The sequence below is a fragment of the Harpia harpyja genome, chromosome 15 (genome assembly GCF_026419915.1).
Source record: "Harpia harpyja isolate bHarHar1 chromosome 15, bHarHar1 primary haplotype, whole genome shotgun sequence".
Lineage (NCBI taxonomy): Eukaryota > Metazoa > Chordata > Aves > Accipitriformes > Accipitridae > Harpia > Harpia harpyja.
The window spans coordinates 16,991,577-17,015,782 of record NC_068954.1 but is presented as its reverse complement, the minus strand read 5'-3'; the positions used below and the strand labels follow the sequence as shown (position 1 = coordinate 17,015,782).

The window sequence follows — 24,206 nt, the reverse complement described above, 5'->3', positions numbered from 1 at the left end:
GGTCTTTTTCAACGTAAATGATTCTATGATTCTATATATGATGAGGTATTACAATGTGTGAAAAATGTTGAGAAAAATGGGTTTCCCTTATTACATCTAAATTTAAAATCACCTGGATTTTTTTTTTAACTCTTCAGATATGCTCTTAGGGTAAATAGCACAAAAATAGCACAAAATGGGGCAAAAATGTGTGTGTGTGTTTAGGTACTCTTGTGAAAAGGTGTAACTGCAGTTAATCAAATAGGTGCTTTACAGTACTGATGTAATTGTACATTTGCCTCAGAATATACAATATCACTCCCCTGCCCCCCCCCGATGAAAACTGAGATTTGACACCTAAACAGCCATCAGAGCTGTAGTTGCTGAGTCTTAGGGTTGACTAACCTGTAGCAAAATGTCTTAATTCATATTAGGCAAAAAATGCAGATTTGGTTCAGCCAACATTTCTCAATGAAGTTTGAATTTAGCCAACACATTGGGTTGTGGGGGTCAGCTAGTGCATTCTGACGCTGCTGAAACATCTGATTAAATTTAGTTTTTGTAAGAAGTCACTGGCAGCTTTCGGGGAACGTGAGATAGGCCATAGGATGGGATGTATGGCATGATAGTTTCAGATTTCCAATCTGCCAGACTTTGGGAGGCTTTAAACAAAGACTCCGCTCCCTGAAGTGCGGCTTGCATGACACTCCAGGATGGGTCTGTCTGTTCCTCCAGTTTGAGGTAAAATGTAAATGTTTGTTGGGCCAGAGGGAGCGAGCAAATGACTCTATAGTCTAGTAATTAGCACACTTGCCCATAAATTGGGACAGACAGATTCCAGTCCTTGTTCTGGTGAATATTTAAGACCGCTGCTCTGAATCAGACAGAGGGGAAATTTTAAACTCTGTTTCTCCACATCCCAGCAATACCTAGTAAGCTAGAACATGCATAGGACTTTTATGGTGAATAGCACCTGAATCCCCCTATCAATGTAAAAGATTTTTAAAAAAATCAAAACAGCTGGATTTTATACTATTTTAAGCTTACAACTTTTAATAAAAACAAATTTGAGTCTAACCCAGAACAGGATATTTTTCCAACCTAAGTTGCTGAACTTAATGTTTACAGAGCTGTCTCTGCAGTCTGTCCTCTGTGTCATCTTTTGTTCAGTCTGACACTTGTTACCAGCAAGTTCAGCCTGCTGTTTTTATTGTATACTTCACCAATAAAATCAACTCATCATTTTCATTAACATTTTCACTGTGAAAGCTACAAAATAATTAAGCAGAAGGTTGCTATAGCACTGATTACTTTCTGTCAATCTGGTCAATGTTTGCCCCAGTGTTTCCTATATTACTCCCTTGACTTGAACTCAGCTTTTCTCTCTTGTTTCTAGACAGGTGATTTATATTTAGCACACAGAGGCAATGGACAAGAAATGGATGGATTATAATCCCATGGCATGGTGTCAGGAAGAGGAGAGAGGGGACCCTATGGAGAATGTGGGCAAAGAATCTAGAAAAGAGCCTGGGGTGTCTGCATTGGATAGTCTTAGGAATTTTAAAAATAGGGCAAGTTAGCCATCTTCACACTTTGCTAAATTTGCTAAAAGTTGGCACAATGAACACTGGTTCAATTTAGTCCTCAGTGGCAAAGAATGTATTCTTTGCCTGGTTGAGTATGATCCTGCTTCATAGGGCAAGAAGCTATACAGGCTTTTCCTTCTTACCGTGTCTGCACCATCTCTGAACATGTCTTGGTCTACTTCAGGGTTTTGCAGGAGTGGATCCCTTCACAGAATTGACATTGTAGACCAGAATTGTGATTTATGCTGTTGGTAAAATGTAGAGTTTTTATCTGATTACAATTAAATATATTAATGCTAGCTAAATACTAACTAAATACACTTGTAATTTAGGGCTTTTTTTATTTTTACCTTTCTTTTCAGATTGTGTGGTCATCTGGCTCATTACAGAGAAGTGGACTTTCCCCAGAGTTACCATTTTGTACTAAGGTTATTCTCCTTTCTTCTGAGGATACAGCCCTCTTATATCCATGATGAGGTGTGTGTGATAGAACACAAACTTTTTAATAAAAAACTCTGTAAAAAGCCAAAATACAAGACAAGCCTAAGGAAGTAAAAAGGCCTAAAAATAACAGTATTAAAACCATGTAAATTAGTTGGTTGGATCCCAAACCATGGTACTACATCTGAAGTTGCAATGATCCTTTTGCCTGCATGGACATTTTTTGTTAAGATAGTAGTGCTGAGATCTACTACTGTACTTTGGTTGTAGTGTCATTTTATCTGTAATTTAAGTCACTGGTTTCCAGCTGGGAAAGTTATCAAGGAAACTGTTTATCACAATTTATTTCCTCAGAGCCAACAGGAAGCTATGAAATTACCATTTTTTGGGCATATTTGTACATACTTTGAGTGTACTGGACGGCACGTTAGCATCTAATTACATTGTGAGATTTTGCAATTGAAGTATTATCAATTTTTTTACCTACTGTTGTATGACAGCAAATATATTTCTAGAAAGTAATGTTTACTTTGTTTTGAAATAGTGTGTTAACAAATAAAAGAAGCAGTTGGTTGATGTTTTCACTGCAGTGAGTTTTTCAGTCATTGTTTCTAAACAGGCTGTTCTGGAGCAACTCTGGCAGTTTTCTACATTTCCTTGCATCCTGTTTATCTCCCCATCTCTTGTTATGCCTGAGCCTCTCATTCAAGTTACCACCTTTCAGGTTCATGTTCCATTCCAGGCTTCACAGATTTTGCAGCTACTTTTATACCTGCAACTGCCCATCCTATTTCTTGTGCAACGGTAACTGCCAGGTCCTCCTGTTATTCTTCTATTGCGTTTGAATTTCTTCTGACCGCTTTATAATCCAGCAGCTTGTGTCTCAGCCATTCTACCAGTTTCTCATGCTCAGTCGTATTTAAATTGTCCCAGACAACGTGTAAATGAAGTTGGGCGCTGCCACTACATTAAAAACACCATAACATATACATATGTTGAACAGAGATGCTGAGTGGATACCCAGATGAATAATGCTGCTTTCAGTTGAATGAAATAAAATTCAGCAACTCCAACTGTCAGTACGGAGTACAGAAGTTGCCAAATCTATTTGATCAAAACCAAAATCAACAGCAACAGAGAAAAATGGTGCCTGCAGACTTTACAAAGAGTAATAGCTACCTTCCTGAGCAAGGGCTTCAGTGAGATGTAATCTGGGAAGGTAATCAGTTCAGCACATAGACTCTGAGTATGATGGAAGGGTTTAAAATCTTTTGCAGTTCAATCCGTGAAGCCATTGTCTAAAAACTGGGAACGGGCAAATGGTAGGAGAGGAGATGTGCTGCCCTACCTGTCTGGAGCAAAGCGATAAAGTGGTATTTCAAGCATGGGTAGAGCAGACAGGACTGTTAAGTTGCAATAGTTACTTGGAAATACTGGCAAACCAGGAGGCTTCGCTGGCTCAGTAGAGGCAGGAGGTAATTAAGCGTGGTGTCCTGATTTAAGGTGACAGAAAAGACAGTTTGGGTGAAAGTTTTTAGTTTTTCAGATATTTTAAGTAGTTACTGTAGAACAGGGATTTAGAGCAATTGTCCCATAAAGTGATTGTAACACGCAGAAGAGAAGGCACAGTTCTAGCCATACAGAGCTAAACTGTGCTTGATGGGACAAGAGGAAAGAGCAGACTGAGTTGTTACTTGTTGTATGTGTTAGAGATTTCATAAGTCGGTACAGTTTAGTATGTCTAAATCTATTGGCACATTGCACTAGATACCTCAGACTTCTGACAAGATGTGTGTTGAACTGATGTTTACATTAATGGACTCAGAAAATACCAATTTGAATCTCATCTTGTATCTGGTGTTTGTGTTTTAAAATTAGCCATTATCTATTATGTTTGACCTCACCTGAATGAATTACTAAAGTTTGTAAATATTTGGTAAAATTATTGATTGTTCTTGTTCTAGATGAGTATTTGTATCGGTTAAAAATCTACAGAAGTGTAATACACATTGTCACTGTTTTCAACAGTGCTCGCTCAAGCGACTGAAAGTGTCTCATTCTTTTTACTATAATATCTGTTAAAGTTTTGAATTAGCTATCTAAAAGACAGCTTGTTATACACAAAGGATTCATTTAATTCAGAAGTCTTTATTTGAAAGACTTATGCATTTAATTATAGGTATACCTTTCTTTTAAAACTACTGTAGTAGTAAAATCTGAGCTTCATAAATTAAAAATACTGTACTCATTGTTACATTGTTACAAACGTAACAAAGCTCCCTTAGATGTTTGAATAAATTAAGGCTGTACTTTAATAAACAGGAATAAAGCTTGCAGTTAATCATCAAGAGCCATGTGCCTTCTGGACACATAGGTTAAGAGTCAGATTTAAAAGTAAAGGGTGTGCCCCTAAAATACTTAATGTTAGTTCTATCCAGTTTAATCAATCAACACTTATGTTGGAGTAACAATGTTTAAGAGGCTGACCAGCCACAAGAGTGCCTTATCTTCAGTGAAGTGTAGTTGAGCTCTCCTGGGACAACTACTTTGAGTCCAGTTAATATAACCCTGAGGTGGAGCCGTGCTGGTTGAACAGACAGCTACCGGCAGATAGCTGAAGGGCAGGGTGTCTGCCACAACCCAGCAGTTCCAACCACCTCTTCTATCTACTTTTAATTTACAGGTCCTTTCTGTAACTATTTGCTGAAAATGTTCAGGTAAAGCTCAGCCTTCTGATAGCTACTTTTTTGTACTTCTTCCCATGGAAATTTTAAGTAGAGAACTCGGTTTGTTTTGTTTCTTACTCTAAAAGTTGAATGAGAGTTCTTAAGTATATAGATAAAGTTAAGTGGGTTCTTTTTAGATTAAACTTTTAAAACAGTATATATTGAGAAGACTTATAATAGTTAAATAATTATTAACTTAGACAATAGCAAATTGGTTATTCTGAGACCTTGATGTGCCTTCTAAAGTGAATTTAAGGTTTTTCCTAGTTTGTGTGTTATATTTTTTAACACAGTTTTCCTATCTTTAAGAGTACAAAAGTAACCTTGCTTTATGAATTCTCCTAAATAATGCAACTTTTCTGTTGTTTCAGTGGAGAAATATGACGGATGTTTCATTTTTGTTTGAAAGGTACAGTCTTCAGCAGAATTGGTATTTTACCTTACTAGTTTTTCACTACCTCAGTGTGTCTGCGTTCTCAATATCAACTTAGTCAAATACATTTTTCTTTTTATATTTTTTACCATTTTCCAGACATGAAGGAGAGGTGTTTGACTTTCTCCTTAACCTTTTACCCAGAGTGAGGGCCCTGAACCTGATTTAACCAGAGAATGAGAATCAGCAAAGCCCAGTGCCTGCAAGCAATGCTAGTCTAATTTATTAGCCATAGTGTGTTGTATGGGCTTCACTGCAATTACATCTTTCCTAACCCATTTTTAGGATGACCCCTGAAACAATCGTGTTTGGAAGATTTGAGAAAGCTTCGTGCAATGTTGCAGGCAATGCAATGAATAACTTGCTTTCTCATAACTTCTTGGAAAGCTCAAAAGTTTGGGAGAGGTAAAGTCTGAAAATGTTAAATCCCTGAATAAGGTGTCTGCTCCCTGGTTCATCTGTCCTTTCTCCATGTCAGATTGAAAAAGCTTTATGCTGCTTCACAGGCAGAGAAGAGTCAGGATAACTCCATTTAATGAATCTCCTATTTTGATCCAAAATGAAATGGGCTTTCCAGCACATGTTGTCATACATATTTCCTGGCTGAGCGTTAGTATGTGGATTGGTCAAAGCAGTGTCTCACTGCATTTGTCCTTGCATTAAATGCAGGATGCTTGCTTTCCAATATCTCCTCCGCAGTTACTGATCTTGTTCCTCCTCACATGTGAAGCTCCTTTGTTCCTGGCCAGATTAGATGAGGGAGAGCATAAAGGACATGCCAAGATGTGGAAACAGGCGTACGTGAAAGAGCTTTCTTTCCTCACTGCTGCCTGTGCTAGGATGCTGCTGAAACGGTGAACACGAGAGTGAGTAAAGGCTGGCAGAACAGGAGATGATGAATGCTTGTGTCCTCACGTGAGGTTATAGCTGCCCTTGTACAACTGCTAATGGCAGCATTTCCAGAGCCAGAACACTCCCCAATCCTCAGTATCTACACTCTGCCTCCGGCAGTACATCAGGTAGTTTTAAAAGAAAATACAAACATGTTCCTCTGATAATCTCACATGGCTGCTCTGCATTGTAGAAGTATTCTGTGTCTGCTCATAGACTGCCCTCTTGTTCTAGCAGTGGCTTTGCCCATCAGCTGCAGACCCTGCCATTGCCTCGTGAGAACGCCACCAAGTGTGTTTAGTGTCTATGTTGTGATCTCATAGCTTGGTCTGGATCCTGGGATGCTTCTGTGCTGGCTTTTCATGGAGGATCCCTCCAATGGCTGTCTGATCGAGCATTGCATGCCGAGTAGAGGCTGCTGCAAGAGAGAAGGGTGAAGACGTCACCTCTTTACAGGCCCAGGGAAAGGAAGAGTGTCCTAAAACTACATCCAAGTGCCCCAGCTCTCAAGGTCAGGATATCAGACTGCAGAGCTAGCGAGTTCCTGGTGAGCTGTCAGCTCCTCGCAAGCGAGGCAGGCTTCACACCTGCAGGCAGGCTGGTTCCTGTGCTTCTGAGCAGGACTTCGACCGTGGCCCCGCGACATGGTGCAGCAGGGCTCCCCGTGACCGCCACTTGCAACTTGCTAGGATGTGAAGGAATCCACCCAGCCCTGGATCTCATCCACACAGTAAGTTGTGCTGCATCGATATAAAATTGTGACAAAACATTTTTGTTTACTGAACTGAGATCTGTGGCATTTGGAACTCCTAACTGGGCAGCTGGGTGGTTTCCATGCTGCGGAGCAAAGCGGATTAGGCAGAGAACAGCATGCAGCGAAAGAGCTGCACACGCTGTTCTCTTGCTACACCACTACCGGCCTGTGCGGCAGGACCTATGTACACAGGAGTCAAACCCGGAGGAAGCGCAATATTGAGCAGAGAGTTCAATGAGACTGGATAACATGCTAAAGATTTTATTGTCAATAAAATTCTAGGGTTCAGGCTGACGTTTTAAATATATGGGCTGCTGCAAAATTGATTAATTTACACTGTAGTAATTTTAGAGGGTCCTCAGTCAGGCTGATGGAGCTGCACCTCCTGCCCCTGAATAGTCTGTATGCTCTCAACAGCGTTTACATTATCTTTAGGGCTAAATACAGAATCAAAAGGGGAATCTTTAAGGAATGCCAGCAAGATTGCATATAGGGATATGACTGAAGTGAAAAGCAAACTTTAATTTTCCTGTCCATATTTCACACATTGTGCTTTTATTTATTTCTTTGCCCTTTTCCCCCCCAGCTTTTTCCATCTTCTCTTCCCTCCAAGGCATTTCCAGCTTCGCTTTCCACTGTCACTTGTCTTTCTATTTCTTTCCACTGTGCCTGCTTTCACCTCACTTACTAGTGAGTTCATGAACCTCTGCCTGGGCTTTTCTCTTTTTTTTTTTTTTTTCAGCCCTTTGATGCCTTCGGGATTATTCTGTGGGGGTCAGTGATCAGCTTCGGGCTTACTTTTCCGGCTCTATCGTTAGTGTCCACAGGCCTGTTGCAAAAAGAAAAGCTTGCCTGGTGTGCTGTGTAATGGAGAGTATAGAAGATTCACTGCTCTTTCCAGCCAGCTCTGCAGCCTGGCCCTCGCATCCTAGGGGTTCAGATTAAGTAGAAAGTATCTTGTTTTGACTCCCTGCTGCGTTTTGTGAAATCAAAAGTACTGTTACAAACTTGATGCAACTTGTTTATTACACAGGTGTGAATGGCCAGTGCATGTAGATGATAATTATCAGGTATGAGATTTTAAAACCTTATTTGTTAGGTAAGTCATAACAGTAACTAATCCTTGTCCAGAATAATTCCCAGTTTCTCTAGATAGCGATGTCAAAAGACAGACTAGGAAGAGGTGCAAGCATATTGAGACAGTGCTCAGCCAGATGGTTGCAAATGGTGTGTGAGTTTGGTGGGGCTCCTCGCGTGTTTTGAGTGGGATTAATTTAAAAGGAAATGAATACATGAAGAAGGGAAGGAGAACACTGAAGGCAGGACTGGGGCAGAAGGAAAGGGCTTGAGAGGTGGAGGAGAGCAGCGAGATTGAGGTGAAAGGGCTGAGCGAGGGAAGAAGTTGAAGGGAACGCCAGTCAGCGCAGGACAAGGGAAGTCGTGCCAGGGCACTGCCGCATCAGGCTGGCATGGCTTTATGCCCAAGCCAAAGCTCTGCTAAATCCCTTTGTGCTTCTTGCCTGATTTTGTTCAGCGATGATGCAACCCAGTTAGTGACATCACAGAAATACACCTACAAGTGGTGTTACAGAGTCTAGATTGTGACCGGCAGATTAGTCAGCGGTGTCACAATCCCGTGTTTATATCATTGTCTCCTGAACGTGGAAGTGATTGCTCTGTCGATAACTAAGTTTTCATCGGCAGATCAGGCTGTTAAGAAAAGCCATCCCTTTTGCAGAGGCAACAGCATTGATTTGTTTGGAATAAAATCATGGTAAATTCTAGTTACGTAGAAATACCAAGCGTGGCACATTACTAAGATTTTAGCAATTTGGGTGCAATGTAAACATGTGACTGAACTTCAGCACGTACTGCATCTGGGTCACTTACAGCTACAGGGTAGTATTATATTTTATTGTTAATGAAAAGTATGCACGAACAGAAGCAGGGAGCGTGAGGAGTGAATAACACCTGAGAAAGTTAGCAGTCCTTCCCAGTGCTTGCGAATTTGAGCTGGTTTTGTAATTTGTATCGGAAACAAAGCGAGTTATACTCGTTTGGAAAAACGTAACTTTCTGACAACTTAATCGAATGACAGAATTTTTTTTCCATAGGTGAGACCAGATAAGAAATTTTCTTCTATGTAGTCTCGAATTAGATTTTTAAAATGGGTTAAAAATATAGAATACCTTTTATCGCCATGTCATAAAGAACAATTTACATCAGTTCATTTCACTTTGTAGAGCAAGATTCTCCTTCAGTAATATTTATCTTTTGCCATCCTAGTGGCGATGTTTGCAGATCCAAACAAAGAATTTTGTATTTAGAATGCTAGTTGTAATCCAGTCAGAGGATATTAAGCAACTTTCAGGATTAGACCCTCAGTGAAAGTTTGTTCCCTTTAGTTTCATATTTCCTTTGGTTGGCTGCTTGAATTGTCCTTCTATAGTTTTGCACTGGAGTATATCCTGTACAAATAGGGAAGAGATTTTGACCTAGAAGGAGAGACCTCTTATTAGTGTGCATACTTTTAAATTACAGTAGCTATCTGAAGCATCTTGACATGCGATAGGTAGCACTGTTGCTATATGGGTTTGATTCAAGCTGTTACTTAAACAAGCAACCTCCCACCCTTATTTCTCAAGGAGAAACTTAAGATCTTTCTGATTCAAATTTACGCACGTCACTTTGGATATATCCGATGTATTTGTAATGTTGCCGCCGTTGTTAGACCGGGGGATTTAGACGTATTTCCAGCAGTAACTCCATCGTGAACCTCCCTTTCCCTCCGAACCCGCCTTCATCCGTGAGGCACGTAACGAGGCCGGGACCCACGGTGCTCGGGCAGTCAGCGCAGTGCTCCTGCCAATTAACGCGCCTTGTGCCGTCTGTAGACTTTCCTAGCAGTGGGGTTAGTACCGCAACAAGAAGCAAGGTCGTAGGGGATGGGAGAGGGAGAAGGCAGACCCAGTTCTAGTGCGAAAAGGGTCCCAGGGCGACTCCCGCGTACCCCGCCGAGAGCCCCAGCCCGGCGGCCCCTGAGGCCGTGCCCCATCCAGCCCGGCCCCGGGCCTCGGCGCGGCGCGGAGCGGAGCGGGACGGGCCGCTCGGGGGGCCCCCGCGGCCTGCGGCCGGGAGAAGAGTGCTGGGGACTCGGGGGCAGCTGCGGTGGCAGCGCCTTAGCCCCCGCGGACGCCGTGCGTGCAGGCGGAGAGGTGAAACCGGGAGGAAAAGGGGTTGGTTTGGGGTTTTTTTTGTTTGTTTTTTTTTTCCCTCAGGACAGCAGCCTTCTCCGCGGAGTTTTACTTGTCCCTTATGTGCGCCGTCCACCCGCGTTGTACGGCAGGGGCCGCGGCCGGCATCGCCCGGCCCGGCCCCTACGGGCCGCCTCAGCGCTGCCCCAGCCGCCGCCGCCGCCGCCGCCCGTCCCCCGCGGAGCCCCGCACGGGCGCCGGCACCGCCCCTCCCCGCCCGGCCGCCCAATGGGGGCGCGGCGGCTCCGCCCCCCGCTCCGCGGCAGCCAATGGGAAGCGTCGCGCCGGCGCCCGTCCACCTGCGGCTGCGGGAGCCACCTGAGCGGGCGAGAAAAGCCGACAAAACCCGTCGGTGCGGCGGGCTGCGCGCTGCTCTCTCCGCTCGCCCCCGCCTCGCCCTCCCGACCCGCCGGGCCAGTTCTGCCGCCCGCTGCCTCCGCCAGACATGACACAAGACTACGACAAGTGAGCGAGCCGGGGGGGGGGGAAGGGGGGGAGAACCGGGTCCGGTCCGACCGGTGCTGCCGCCCCGCCGGGGGGGGGGGGGTGTGTGTGCCGCGGCGAGAGGGGCTCGCCGCCCGGGGCCCGCTCTCCTGTGGGGCCGGGCCGGGGGGGAGCCGCTCTCCGCGGGGGCCCGCCCCCCTCCATCTTCTCGGAGGAGCAACCGGAGGCTGTGGCGGGGCGGTGCGAAATGGCGGGGGGCGGGGGGGCCCGGCGGCGCGACCCCGGCGGCCACCCCGCCCCGCGAGGCGAGCGGCGAGGCAGGGCCGGCTTTGAAACCCGACACCCGCGGCGAGGCGTGGGTCAGCGCCGCCGCCGTCCGCCCCCCGCCCCGCCGCGCCGCGCCTTAAATGCGGGCGGCGGCGGCGAGCGGGCCGCGCCGTCGGGAGGAGCGGGCGCCGCCGCAGCGCCGGGCTGCCCCTCTCCGGGGGGCTGAGGGAGGCGGGCGGAGCCGCAGCGGCGGGCTGTCCCGTCGTCCGTCCCCCCCGCCCCCGCCGGAGCCCCGCGCCGCTGCCCGGCGGCGGGAGCGGCCCCCATGGACTTCTACGAGGCGCACCCCTCCGGCAAGGTGGATTTCGGCAGGTGAGGGGGTCGGGCGGCGCACGGGGGGGCTCTCGGTCAGCTGGGCGGCAGCTGCCTCGTCCTGCGCGGACGCGGGTGTCCGAGGAGTTAGGACTGGGCCGGAGGTGCGTTTCGTGTAACTTCGTGGTGGGGGGTGCCGAGGCGGCTTCTTCGGACGGATCGCTCGCCGCGTTTAATGGCCTGGGTTGATTTCCAAACTTGTCACCGTGTCCGTCGGGAGACGGTGGCCGTGGGCGCTGGGAGCGAGTAGGAAACGGGGTGACTGAGGTGATTTGAAGAACCGATTATAAAGTTACTGCCTTTTGGGTGATCGGTGACTCAAATGCGCTCATTTCCTAGGGAAAGTGTAGGCTTTTTACAGATGGCTTTTTTTTCATATACTACTTTTTCTAGAAAGAGGACGCTGTAACGCAACAGCTCGCTAACTTCACCCTGTGATTAGGATTTTTTTATATGTATTTTTACCGCCGATGACACTTAATAGATGCGGCCACAGCGATTTAGGTACGTGCACTTCGCTTTTCTGGCATGCAGAAAGAAGCCGGCAAAAGAAATCTTCTCTGCTGCCTCAGCATTAAAGGCGTGCTCTGTGCAAGACCAGGTATAAAGCACAGTGCGGCTGAGGATCTCTTCACGTCTCGAGCTGAATTGCACGGTGAGGGAGTGAAAGGATGGGCTTTGGATCGGTTAAGTAAGCAAGTTAGAATAGTTTCTGTGATCTGAAGACAGAACGTTGCAGGCTGTGGGATCCTCGCAGGCAAAGAGAGGGTATCTGCTCTTTGTAATAGTCCTCTGCTTCTGCTTCTGTCACGCAGAAAATAAATTTCAGAAATTATTAAAACTGCAGTAGGAAACTTATTTCCAGCCTTTGCTGGACAGACATATCTACTACTTGGTGAGCAGATCCATGTGCCAGTAATCTTGAAACTTAAAACTTAGGAAAAATAAATGTTTGCCTTCTCTTATTAATAAATCTTCTCATTTTTCTGAAAGAAGCAGTGGTTCTGTTAAGGGATTGAGTTACTGCCAAACCCTGCGCTTCTCTTGATAATTCTGCAGATAATTCTTTCTACTCTGCTTTTAGGGGGGTAGGTTACCTGTAGGGCAATGTGAATTATATTTAGGTGTTGCAATGACAAATCGCACAAAAATACCTAGTTTTTGTATTTGCTACATTTCTGGTTAGTGGCTGCTTTAGTTCTCAGTATTTTTGGTTTTCATTTGGTTCTCTCTTTCCATGTGAGCATTGCGTTGCTGGAGGGAATCAGCTTAGTGGTCTTGTGAGTTCCAGCAAGGCTGACTTAGCCCTTCAGCTTGGCAGGGATGGATCAAGTGAACTGCACCCAGGTTACTTCAGTTGCCTTTTTCTTTACGAGTGACTTTAACTGGAGGATTTACCCATTTGCTATGGATAGTCAAGGTTTCTTTTATCACATTGTATAAGAATAGGAGGTTGTACCACGTCCCTAAAGAAAATTCTGCTTTGTCTTCTGCTGCTCGCCTCCCCTTCATAGAAAGTGGATGTCCTCCATACCAGAGGTATCTGCGTTTTGGTACATTGCATTTTAGTATATGCGTCAGCGTGTACACAAATATGCACAAAGACCTAAAGAAAGGGCCTGGTGCAAGAGCTTGTCTTTTTTGTCATTGTTGTTTGCTTTTTTCCAACTATGTAATACTGATTTATAGCCACAAAGTGCTCTTACAAGTCCTGGAAACTCCCACTCGCTTTAAGTGTCTTCAGCTCAGCCAAGCTGTCCTACTGAAGCTCAGCGAGACTCTTTGTGTAACCAATAAAGGATCGAATGCGTAATTTGCAAAGTGCTTTGCAATCTTTTTTGGTAGAAGGTGGTGATAAATGTAGGATACTGTTAAGCTGATTATAGTGATTAGAGTATTTCACAACTTTGTTTCACAACTTTTTGTATTTGTAGTATATTTCAATCTCTGCGTGCATCTGGGTAGATAGATTAAAAGAATGCTTATCTACCGGGGAAGGCGTGTGATGGTGGTGGGGAACTGCTTTTTGTGGGGTTTGGTTTTTTAAATTTATTTATTTATTTATTTTAAACTATTACCAATTCATTAAAAAAAGTGCTGAGTTTGGGATTATTTAAGAAAATAAAATAGCCTCCCTTCTCTCCCCACCAATCTGCAGTAAACTAATGTTACACTTGCACTGGAAGGAAAACTGTCTGAATTGGTTTAAAAGTCAGATTTAAACAACATTAGCTTGAACTCACTTGAAAGATGAAGCGTATATTTTACCAATAGAACGAAAATATATTAAGTTGTCTAAGCTGGTAGGACAGCGTTTTCTACAGATGTCCCACTTTCATCTGTGGGCAGAAGGTCCAAGTTCCCAGCAATCTCAAAATGTTCAGAGTAAATATAATTTTTTTTTTTTTTAATACTACAACATAAAGGAAAAAACTCCATTTTTTTTTTCTTCTTTCCCAGTCATGTGTTGAGGGTGTTTCAAACCAGTGTCACGGATTATTTCAACAGTAACCAGGCAGTAACTCTTTCATCTTCCCTTGTCAGAAGAATTCACTGCCAAATTGATTTGAGGTCCCTTTGACGAATTTCCCTGTGTAGTCTATAATTGGCAGCTTCTAGGTGGTGTTTTCAGATACACTCTGAGAGTAAAGACACCTTCTGAAAGCATTGGGGGAAAGAGATATTTTGTTAATTCATGTTTTCTACTTCCACATGGGAACTGGAGCAGGTTGCAGCTTGGTAGTGTTACGTGGGATGTGCTAGAGGTTTTGTAGGTGGTAGGTCAGTAAGCGTGTGTAACTCTTTCTGGGTTGGATTCAGAGCATGAACAGGTCAGTTGTGCTTTTAAACGGCTTTGCCTTTTTATATAGACTTGTGTAATCCAGCTGAGTTTGGTCAAATTAATCCTGATTTACACTGAGCGTGAGTGAGATCAGAATTAGGTTTCTGGGCTTTTTGTGTTGACTAATCCTTGCAGTGCACTGAATCAGAATATGAACCCTGTGAAACTGGGGCAGCTAATTTTGAAGAACTTTAGGAATGTTTTTCATGTGTTCTAACAGGTGGCTTTTTTCTTTCTTCTTTTTTTTATGATTCAAGTAAAAGACCCGTGTTGGTTCTTCAGAATGACTCTCTCTACTCTCAGAGACGTCCTTACACCAGTGAAGATGAGGCCTGGAAAACCTTTCTTGAAAATCCCCTTACAGCAGCTACCAAAGCCATGATGAGCATCAATGGTGATGAAGACAGCGCAGCTGCCCTCGGACTGCTCTATGATTACTACAAGGTAGGTTGGCGTGGGTATGCTCTGGCAGCCAGTGGAGCTCTTGTTCCACCTGTGGAGAAGGTGTCATTTGCTAGAGGATTTTGCAGAAGCTGTGTATGGATCACGAGGACTTTAAAGTATGTGGTTTTTAAATGGAAAAAATTCCACGTCCCTTCTTCTGAAAACTGGTTTATTTTTAGCTCAGTAAAATAAGATTCCCTGAATCTTAATGTAATGGATCAAAAGCTTCAGTAGCACTTTGCCTGTCAACTCCAGGTTCTGCAGGAGGCAATGTATTATAGAAATAGTCATGAAGGATGAGACTTTGGGAGCATGTCCCTGTCTGAATGTAAATACACATGGAGAAAGAAACTTCTCTCCTTTTGCTCATGTGATCCCTATTCTGGTGGGACCGTTGGCTTTTGTTGGGGCTTTGATGTGCTACCTTAGTCTCACCTGATACTAAGCTGTAACTACAGATTTTTGGTGGTGTGTGGGGCGGAAGTGTCCACCTGAAGGAGTTGCTGTCTGCATCCCTCGTTATCTTCAGTGAGCTTCAGCTGTTGTAATCTGTTAATCCTTTGACAACTGTCGTTGTCTTCCCCAGTGTTCATGGTCTTCTCCATGTACCTTCCTAGATGCTCACAGGTGAATTGAACAGTCAAACAGATAACCTTCTGGTTTGTGTGGGATACGTTTTGCTGAGCTTTCTTTCCTAAATACCAGAAGTCTAAGCTAGGGTAGTTATCTCCAGTCCATGTCCAAGTCAGTGGAGACCAGCAAGCGTTTCCAGGCGGGGAGGAGTCCTGCTCGGGTTAGATGCCTGCATTACAGTGGCCTAGCTCACCGGGTGGAGATGCCTTTTTTTACTTTTCTGAGCATGCAGGGAGGCCAGGAGGCTGACTTGACTCGCGTGCCTGACACTTTGGCTAGTGTCTTAACAGCAGTGAGTGCAATTGCCAGTGTCTCTATATTCTTCAAGCATGAGGAGAGGTTGCCTTGTGCACGCAAAAACCTTGCCTGCCCTTTTAAGAGTTGAACGTGTCTTACGTATCAAAATGTTCTTGTAATGCTTAATATGGAGATTAGCACTCCACACGCACACGACAGAATGCCACAAACTCACTGATGTGGATGATATTCAGCTAGTTCTGTGAGAAAACTGGCTTTCTGCTTTGTGCCTGTGCTTGCTATGCTTTTGGAAAAAAAAAAACACACCGCTTTTCACCAGAATGATTTTAATCCACAAAATCAGTTTTGATTTCTAAACCTGTAGATTACAAAGAGAGCGTTGATGTTGATCCTTCACGCTTGGCAAAGCAGAAGGGATTTGCTGTACATTAATGTCTAATTCGGGGTTTCCTCTTATGTTTGGGTATCAGTGGGTGTACAGAAAAATCTGTGGAAGAACAGGTATCCTGTACGCTTGCATGAAGCAAAATGTTTAGAGGTTGAAAGATTTATTGGGGGTTGTTACGAAGTAATGCTAGAGGGACAACATCTAGACATTTCTAATATGCCCCCTCTGCAATATTAAAGGTAGCCAATGAGATCACCTTTGTATTAAAAAAAAAAAAACAAACAAAAAAAACCCCAAAACCCAACAAAACCAAACAACTTGAGTTTTCTTCCACTTGACTAATGAGCTACCCTGATAGCTCAACTGTGGTTAATAAGGCCTTATAGGAAACAAATTTTTGATCAAAATCTAGAGTTTAGGAGTGTTGGCCAAACGCAGCTCGGAAGACCCTTGTTTTTCAGTGACTAGTAGTGTTGGCCTCCTAGCAGTTTCCAGCTAGAGGTTCTCCAAATTTTGCTGGTTACTGTGGAGAATCCAGCAATTCTGGTGTTACTGGAGATTCCAGGTTATGTGGAAGAGCCAGGACTTAGGTGTTAGTCAAGTGCTGTTTAGAGAAGTATGCTGTTCATGCAGGTAAGCCATCAGCCTTTGAGTTAGCAGTAAAGTGGTGGTTCCCTGCGTTGCACCCAAGCTGGCAAAGGCAGGCAGTCTCTGAGCAGGCTTCAGTGAAGGAAGGTGGTGGGAGTTTACTCCTCCTTACACCAGAAGGTGTTTGTTTTGCTCATTCAGGAGGCGTGTTGAGGGTGACAAAAGCCCTGGGCGCCATGTGTGGGTTTGCAGAGGAGCGTGTGTGGGCTTGCTGTGCAGTTGAGGGGACCTGAGCACCATAGGCTTGTGCCAGTGGTGGCAAGAGCTGTTTGGGTTGCTGGGGCACTGGCTTTGTGCTCCAGTGAACTGAGCTGCCGCAGGTCGAAGAGTTCACCTTCTTCTGTATGCCTTGGCCTTGCCGCGCAGCCAGGAAAATGGCATGTGTCTGTGTGTGGACGAGGTGGCTTGTGATCAGTGTTGTGGTATGTGGTGTTTTCAGGGCAAATCCTGTCCACGGCATAAAATATGAGGAGCGGTATTGAGCTGTCTTAAATCCAGAGCACTGGTCATTACCTTTTGTTTATAAAAGATTTAATACAGTTTGGGACAGGGTGTTGTATGTGGCTGTGCACAAAAATTATCTGTAGCATCCCAATACACTTACTGGACCTGAGCGTCCCCAAATCCCCTGGTCTCCAAGGAGAAAGGAAAGCCTCAAGTGGTCTTTGAGGAGGTGGCCTAGAGAGCACGTGTTCATGGGGAAGGGGCTGTGGAGCAGCGTCCTTTCACAAGCCTTGAGCTCATCCAGCAAGCTGAACCCTGCCAGCCTGCAGAGGAGGAAACCTTCGCTGCTGGAGCAAACCTTGGGGGCTCTGCGTCTGGTCCTGCTCACCCCAGTGCTGGTGCTCCAGCCAGGGATGGACCGTTTTCTGCACCGGTTTTCCCACCGCCTGGTGCTGGCAGGAGCCCAGGGCCGGCACAGCTGGCCAAGTAGTCTACACAGGGATCTGCAGGACATCGCCTGGGGTGGGCCCGGCATCCCAAAGCTCTATGAACATTGGTCAAACTGTAATGCTAATAATGACCGGTATCAGAGAGTGATGCTTACTTAATTTGACTAAGTCGCTGTGTTTTTGAGGAGTGGTGTTTTGGGGTTTTTTTTGTATGGGAGGAAGAACGCAATTACAGCATGTCTTGTATTTCCTAGGTTCCAAGGGAGAGGAGATCTTCAACAGCTAAACCAGAGGTAGAACATCCTGACCAAGACCATAGCAAAAGGTATTAGTTTTTATTATTGTTTGTCTGCTTATCTCCCTTCCCTCCTACACCACCAAAGCTGCTGAAGAAAAGTAACGTGCTGCACTGCAGCGTTGTGCTGGAAGAGAGAAGTGGTTTGCTTTTACTCTGTGCCCCAAATTCCTGCACTGCCCCAGGAACAGGATGGGGATTGGACCATGATGTGGAGAGCTGAGGCCCAAACTGCTGCTCATCGCCATCCATCTGCTTTGTCTGTACTGGTGTCATCCAGTCAGCATAGCAAAAGCTGGTCTTTTTAACGCTAGGCACAGCCTATCTTTTTAACACAGGCACCCCTTCCCAAGGCTGCAGAGGTGACTGGTGATCCTTTTATTTTTGCAGGTGGTTGCCTCAGTTGCTCACTGCTGACTTTGTTCTCAGCTACCAGCAGCATTGCTTCTTCATGCATGGGCTGATAGGGAAGGACTTCAAAGTGCTTGCGATTTAGTTTTGGTTTTGTATTGCTCATGGACTTCTTTTGTATCCTCTGGAACGCCTGCCTTTCTTCCTCTTCCTGCCCTCCCTCTCTTGTGCCTTCCAAGGAGAAGATGATACTGACTTAAGTAAATATTACGAATGTGAGGTTCATTCAAGCCAGGCTTCCCCTCCTACCATCCTCTTCCTTTGGACAGACTAGAATGCTTTAAGGACTCGAGGTGAGGTTTTGTGGTCTGGCTGAGCCCATTGAACAACTCGTTGTTGAGAAGAGCAGTCTGGTTCCCAGCCATGTGTTCCCACTGCTCCCCTTATACCAGCTCTGGTCTTCCACTGACCCATAACCTAGCAGGAAAAAAAGAGGAGGCTAGTTTTCTGCCAGTGGAACAAGCTGAACTGGCTCACCAAGGGGTTGGGGGAGCGTCAGAATTGGTGCAAAGGAGAGGGCAGGACCACGTTGTGGGGAGGGAGAAAGGGAGGGCAGGCTGACTTAGTGGCTGCTAGCTATGAGGTCAGCTCAGCCACAGATCTCGGTGTTGTCGTGGCAGAAATGAGTGTGGTGGGGTGGAGAGTGGGAAGTTATGCAAACGACTCCCAGGAGTCTCGGTGTGGATTTTCTTGGGGGTTTGTGCATGAAAAAGGGGTGTAATTTTCCTATTAGCGCTTCCCAGGTGGCGTGCAGTCCTAGGGCAGAGGAGCAGCAGCCTTGCTCTCAGTCCTTCTCCATCTGCCAAAGAGCAGTTTCATGGAGTCTGTGTGTGCCAATGTGTGGTGGGAAGGGCCTCAGAGTGCTTAGTTTTGGACTGCTGTTTTCCAAGCAGTGAGGATCTGGGCTGTGAACTCTCACCCTTTGCTCCAGGGTAATTCATCTCCAAGGTGGGGTTGTTAGCAAGTGGGTGAGGTGTTTTGTTTTTTGGTTGGTTTTTTTTTTTTTTTTTTGAATGAGTTTCTCAGCTTTTCAGGTTAGGATTGAGCTGTTCTGCACGAGCAGGAGAGGTGGTGTCAGCCGTCCTTGTCCAAAAGGCCGAGAAGTATTTCTAGCTCTTGTTTAATGAGAAAATGAGCTGTATAATTTATGCATGATTTTTTTCTTTGTCCTTTAAAGGAACAGCATCCCAAATGTAACAGAACAGTCACTCATTTCTGCTGGAGAAAACAGAGTCCAGGTTCTGAAAAATGTGCCTTTCAATATTGTCCTTCCACACACACCCCAGATGGGCATGGACAAGAGAGGCCACCTTACAACCCCTGACACGACAGTCACCGTTTCAATTGCCACGATGCCCACCCATTCCATCAAAACGGAGACGCAGCCCCATGGCTTTGCAGTGGGCATCCCACCAAGTGTCTACCACCCCGAGCCCCCTGAGCGGGTGGTGGTCTTCGACAGGAACCTCAATCCCGACCAGTTCAGTTCCAACACCCAGCCTCAAAACTCCCAGAGGCGAACACCGGACTCCACCTTCTCGGAGACTTTCAAAGAGGGCGTGCAAGAGGTACCAAGAGAGGCAGTTGCTGTGTGCGTGTGTGCGTGTCTTGATCTGGATGGAGAGATCCAGTTCCATCTTTAATTGTTCTTGCTACTTGAGCCAGAAATCTGTCTGGTAATTTAGGAATAGAAGACTTTGTCAGAAAGGTGCATAAGTTTAACTTAGTAAATAAAACCTTCACAACATGAAATCATTATCAAAAGCAAATGACTAATCTTACTAGTGACAGAGCCTTTGACTTGCAGAGTGTGGAAATAGGTATCTCGATCCACAGCACCGGGCCAGGTTTTGCAAGAGTTCAGCACTCTGCGGTGCCTTTGCAGGTACCAAAGTGAAGTGACTATGTCTGTAAGCTTCCTTACTGCTGGTTTCTAGGTGTGGTGTGTGTGTCAGTAGAAAACAGTCGGTGTATTTAGGGGCCTTGAGTGAGAGTTAAACCTGGATAAAAATCCCTGTTTTTTGTTTTATGGTACCAACTGAAAACAACAGCGTAACCGTGTTTTGATTTTTAAGCCAGAACTCAAGGAACTGTGTAGCTAAGCCCTTTCTTGGAGATTTGGGAAAGCTTTAAAATGTTGCCCTAAGCTGACTCAGAAGGCTTGTGAGATATTTTGCTTAGTTGACACCCAAAAGTTTTGGATTAAAACCCTGCTCAAGTGTCCTGTTTGTACAGACCAAAAATCAGTTGTTATCTGATGATCAGTTTGCCTGCCAGAAGTTCTGTGGTAATGAGTATCTGTTTAATCTTGACTTTTCTTGTTGCTGCTGTGTTAATTGTTGTGTTGTTTTGTTTTGTGTCTACCCCAGGTTTTCTTTCCTACTGAACTGAATCTCCGAATGGCCAACATGAATTCAGAAGATTATGTTTTTGACAGCATTTCTGGGTAATGCTTAAGGTCCCCGTTGGCCCGTATCCTCCTGTTCTCTTACAGTTTCCACGAGCAAGCAGTACAGCTCATGCCCTTCTGAAATGAGTCTCTGTCAGGCACGGGGGGGCTGTGGATCTCAAAACCACAACAATGTCTGCTCATTTGAGTTTCACAGTTGAAAATCCTACCTGTATATTTGAGGAAAACAACCTGCAGGGTTGGAAATACCACCCGGTTTCAGTCACTGTCCTTGTACCAACTCCCTGTCCCATGGGAAGATGCAGTGCTGACTGTCAGCTCTGCAGTGGTCTTGGAGTTGGCTTTCAGCTGTGTCCCTCTCCCTGGCCTCCTTGCCTTGCCCTCTCCCTGCTGGAAATCTACAGCAGAAATAGGAAGCATGAAACTCATCTGAACTCTAAGGGAGGGGAATAAATTAGTTGTTTGGTTAGCTGCAGTTGACCAAGAGGGAAGAGGAGAAGACCATGGCCACTGAATGGCTTATTAGCTTGTGAATTTAATTTAATTGCTAATAGATGCTTTTCTGTTCCATGAGAGCAGCTTGCTGCTCTCAGCCTGAATAGGGAGCTTCCAGTCTGGCCTGCTGATGTGTCTTGGGATGTAGTTTGCCAAGAACTTCTCTTAAATGTTCATTCATGAAGGAAATGGTTGAAAAAGGGGCTCATCCTGTTTTCCAACTTCCTTGCCTGTTGACGGCTTAGTGAGTCAACTAACGACTTTGGAATTTCTCCAAATTAAATGTGGAACGTTTAATCGGCTTTCCAGGAAAATGCCTTAGCAATCACTGCCCTCTTCGCTCTGTAGGAATAACTTTGAATACACTCTGGAAGCTTCCAAGTCCCTCCGACAGAAGCCTGGGGACAGCACGATGACTTACCTGAATAAAGGTCAATTTTACCCGATCACGCTGAAAGAAGTCAGCAGCAGTGAAGGAATCCATCACCCCATCAGTAAAGTCCGAGTGAGTGGGAGCTCTTGTGGTTTCTTGGGAAAGAGGGTGTGTACAATGGTAGCCTCAAACTCTCCCGAAGTGCAGTAATCTAAACCCGAGCATCAGCACTAAGGCCAGCTTACCTGCTCTCTTACGTCAATGTTCGTTCCTTTGCTGTCCACCTACTTCCAGACCAGCCCATCCTGGCTCAGTCTGTTAAGAAGTGGTGTCAGCACTTGTGTAAAGGTGATGCAACACCTGGAATGAGATTCTTGAACTCCAGTTAGGAGAGCAGTTCTGCTCATCTCTGTTTATGACCCAGAAAGCGCTGCTGTCTGTCTTCCTGTTTGGCAGCAGTGTGCCAGGTATACTGTCGTGTGTCAAGTTGGAAAGCCTAAAGCAGAAAACCTGATACCAACAAGAACTTCCAAAATAAATATAAATGTACTCTCTGGCCTTTTCTCTTTCACGTGTTTGTGGTGGTGGGGTTTTTGGGGGGAGGGTTGTTTGTTTTTTTTTTTTTAAATATTACTCCCTCCCACTCTCCTTTCAGAGTGTCATCATGGTCGTGTTTGCTGAAGACAAAACGAGGGAAGATCAGCTCAGGCACTGGAAATACTGGCACTCAAGACAGCACACGGCCAAACAAAGATGCATTGACATAGGTAAGGAACACTGTCATTGCTGATGTCAAACTCCAAACCTAATTCCTTGGCAAGGTTTGGTTTTCTGCTAAAGCTTTGTTATTTTAAGGGACCTTTGGATCGCGCTCTCTGCTATCCATAGCTTTGCTGAAAGCCCAGAGAGAGCTTTTGATTGCTTGGAGCTAATGCTGTAGTGTTAGGACTCCTTGAAGAGGCTGAATTTTGGAGGATTTTGGTTGGTGAGCAGGCCAGGTTCAGGGTTTTGCATTGGGAGAACCAACACGCCCCTCCAAACTACAGTTGCTCTGGCATATCCTGGTGCTTGTAGCTAAATCGCAGGTTATAGACTCTGTGGCTGTCTTAAATATTGTGTTTCTTCAAAGGACAAGATCCTTGTAGGAATACCTTGACACTAATGATCCTCCTTCCCACAGCTTCGCTCACAAGTGGTCTTTGGTACGCGTAAAAAAAGAAAACACTGCAAATTTCCACTTGCCTCCAGACAAGGCTGGGGCTGGCTGGCTTCCAGCCTTCTCTGGCTAAAGGCTGGGTTGTACTCCTTGTCCCTTCCTTCTGTGAAATAAAAGCAGGGATTAATCACTTGGCACTTAAGGCAGACGCGCATGCAAATCTTTGTTATTGAAGGAGTTTTACTGAGAGCTTATGCCCTTGCTGTAAAGGGTAGAGTTTCCCGCACATAGCAGGTTATGGTACAGGACATGCGATATTTGGGATGTCTGCCTTTCTCACTGGAGTTTCTAGTTTGGAATTTCTGCGGAGTCCCATTTTCCTCCTTCCTCCTGTTTGTTGTTTTTTTTCTGTATGAGAACCATTTCCAGCCTTTTTAATGATCCACTCATAAGCGCAGTTCAGCTTCCTTTGCCCCCAAGGGCTTGCTGAGGAGTTGTAGTTTCTAGCTGCTCTGTGTGATTAAGGACTCCAGATGGTATCTCCTCTTCCTCTCCCTCATGCATCCTTCTTTCTAACAGCTGACTACAAGGAAAGCTTCAACACCATCAGTAACATTGAGGAGATCGCGTACAATGCCATATCCTTCACTTGGGACATCAACGAGGAAGCAAAGGTATGTGGCCGTGATTATATTTCCTGTCCTTTTAGCAGATTCAGGGGCTGGGGGAGGGGAAGGGTGTGTGGCCTACCTGGTGATTAGCATGTAACAAGTTTGTTTACGCTCTTACATTAGGCAAAACCTTCTGGCTGTTTCTTAAGAGGGTTTGCATGTGCAACTGCTTCAAGGTTCTTGGCAGAACTGCCTACCTGACAGACAAGTACTGACAAAAGGAAGCGCTGAGCGTTTCCAGAGCAGATGAAGTGGTGCGGGAGGTGTGATGGAGCGTAGCTGGGCTTGGCAGTGAGCACAGTCTCCTGGAGGATCCCTGCGTGTGGCGGGGGGCAGCTTCTGAGGGACTTAGGCTGTGGCAATGGGCTTGCCTTTAGCAGAAGAGGGAGTAGCTGCTGCCGTTGAGCTCCCAAAGCATGCGTTGCTGAAACCACGGATCCCGACACCCAGTGACCTATTTCAAGCTAGAGCAGCCTCCTGGTGAACTCTGGTTTGATCTTTTTTCAGAGCTATGGGCACTGCGGTAGGTGCGTAAGTACGGGCAGCTTCCCTAGCTAGTAGCTGGGTGCAAGGACAGCAGGTCAGAGTGGAGTCACCTCGGTTCCAAAGGCATTTCCCACCGGCTTGTTGCTGGAGTCAAAGTGCAGGAGTTTTCTTTGGAGAGTTTCATTACTGCCTGGGTTTTCATTAAAAATTGGGAACAGTCTCCTTCAAGTTTTGGAGACCGGCTGTTCCCTTGCTAGTACATCATATGCTAGTCGCCAGCATCATGGGGAAAACTACCGACGGCTGCAGAGTGCCATGTCTAGGGAGAGCTTAGCTTGGGGGACAGAGGAGCAGAGAATGCAAAGGTCCTTCTCTAGAGCTGTGTGTGCTACTACGCTCTGCAGGGAGGTACGGCGGGTGGTGTCACTGCACAGAGCTCGCTGTCACCGTGAGCTTTGCTTTGTGCTGCACAAGGGCTGTGGAGAACAGACAGGGAGAGGTGGTGTGGGGGCTGCTGTTGTGTTTCAGCTCTGTGGGAGAAGTTTGGGATGCTTGGCAGGCAGCAACGAGGAGCTGTGTGTGCTGCTGCTGAAAGTGCTGCCTTGCAGCATGCATGACATTACTTATGAGGCTGGCGCTGGGTGCCAGGCTTCCCT

At 45.7% G+C, this 24,206-nt stretch overlaps 2 protein-coding genes across 4 annotated transcripts in view; both read left to right on the top strand.

Annotated features, from left to right (window-relative positions):
- The window catches only part of TAF1B (TATA-box binding protein associated factor, RNA polymerase I subunit B), a 51,546-nt gene extending 48,959 nt beyond the window's left edge, over window positions 1-2,587 (top strand). For both annotated transcript variants that reach the window (XM_052809524.1, XM_052809525.1), the window contains exon 15: window positions 1,928-2,587. In XM_052809524.1, the coding sequence (XP_052665484.1) occupies window positions 1,928-2,120 (193 nt within the window). In that variant the 3' untranslated portion in view covers window positions 2,121-2,587. The remainder of the gene's footprint in view (window positions 1-1,927) is intronic.
- A 7,831-nt stretch (window positions 2,588-10,418) lies between these two features.
- The window catches only part of GRHL1 (grainyhead like transcription factor 1), a 44,753-nt gene continuing 30,965 nt past the window's right edge, over window positions 10,419-24,206 (top strand). The window contains exons 1-8 of one of the 2 annotated variants that reach the window (XM_052810073.1): window positions 10,419-10,529; window positions 14,247-14,433; window positions 17,508-17,578; window positions 19,137-19,527; window positions 20,329-20,405; window positions 21,213-21,369; window positions 21,893-22,004; window positions 22,973-23,067. In XM_052810073.1, the coding sequence (XP_052666033.1) occupies window positions 10,510-10,529; window positions 14,247-14,433; window positions 17,508-17,578; window positions 19,137-19,527; window positions 20,329-20,405; window positions 21,213-21,369; window positions 21,893-22,004; window positions 22,973-23,067 (1,110 nt within the window). In that variant the 5' untranslated portion in view covers window positions 10,419-10,509. Of the gene's footprint in view, window positions 10,530-11,004; window positions 11,148-14,246; window positions 14,434-17,507; window positions 17,579-19,136; window positions 19,528-20,328; window positions 20,406-21,212; window positions 21,370-21,892; window positions 22,005-22,972; window positions 23,068-24,206 lie in introns of those variants that run through there. The other variant, XM_052810071.1, reaches the window with a different exon arrangement.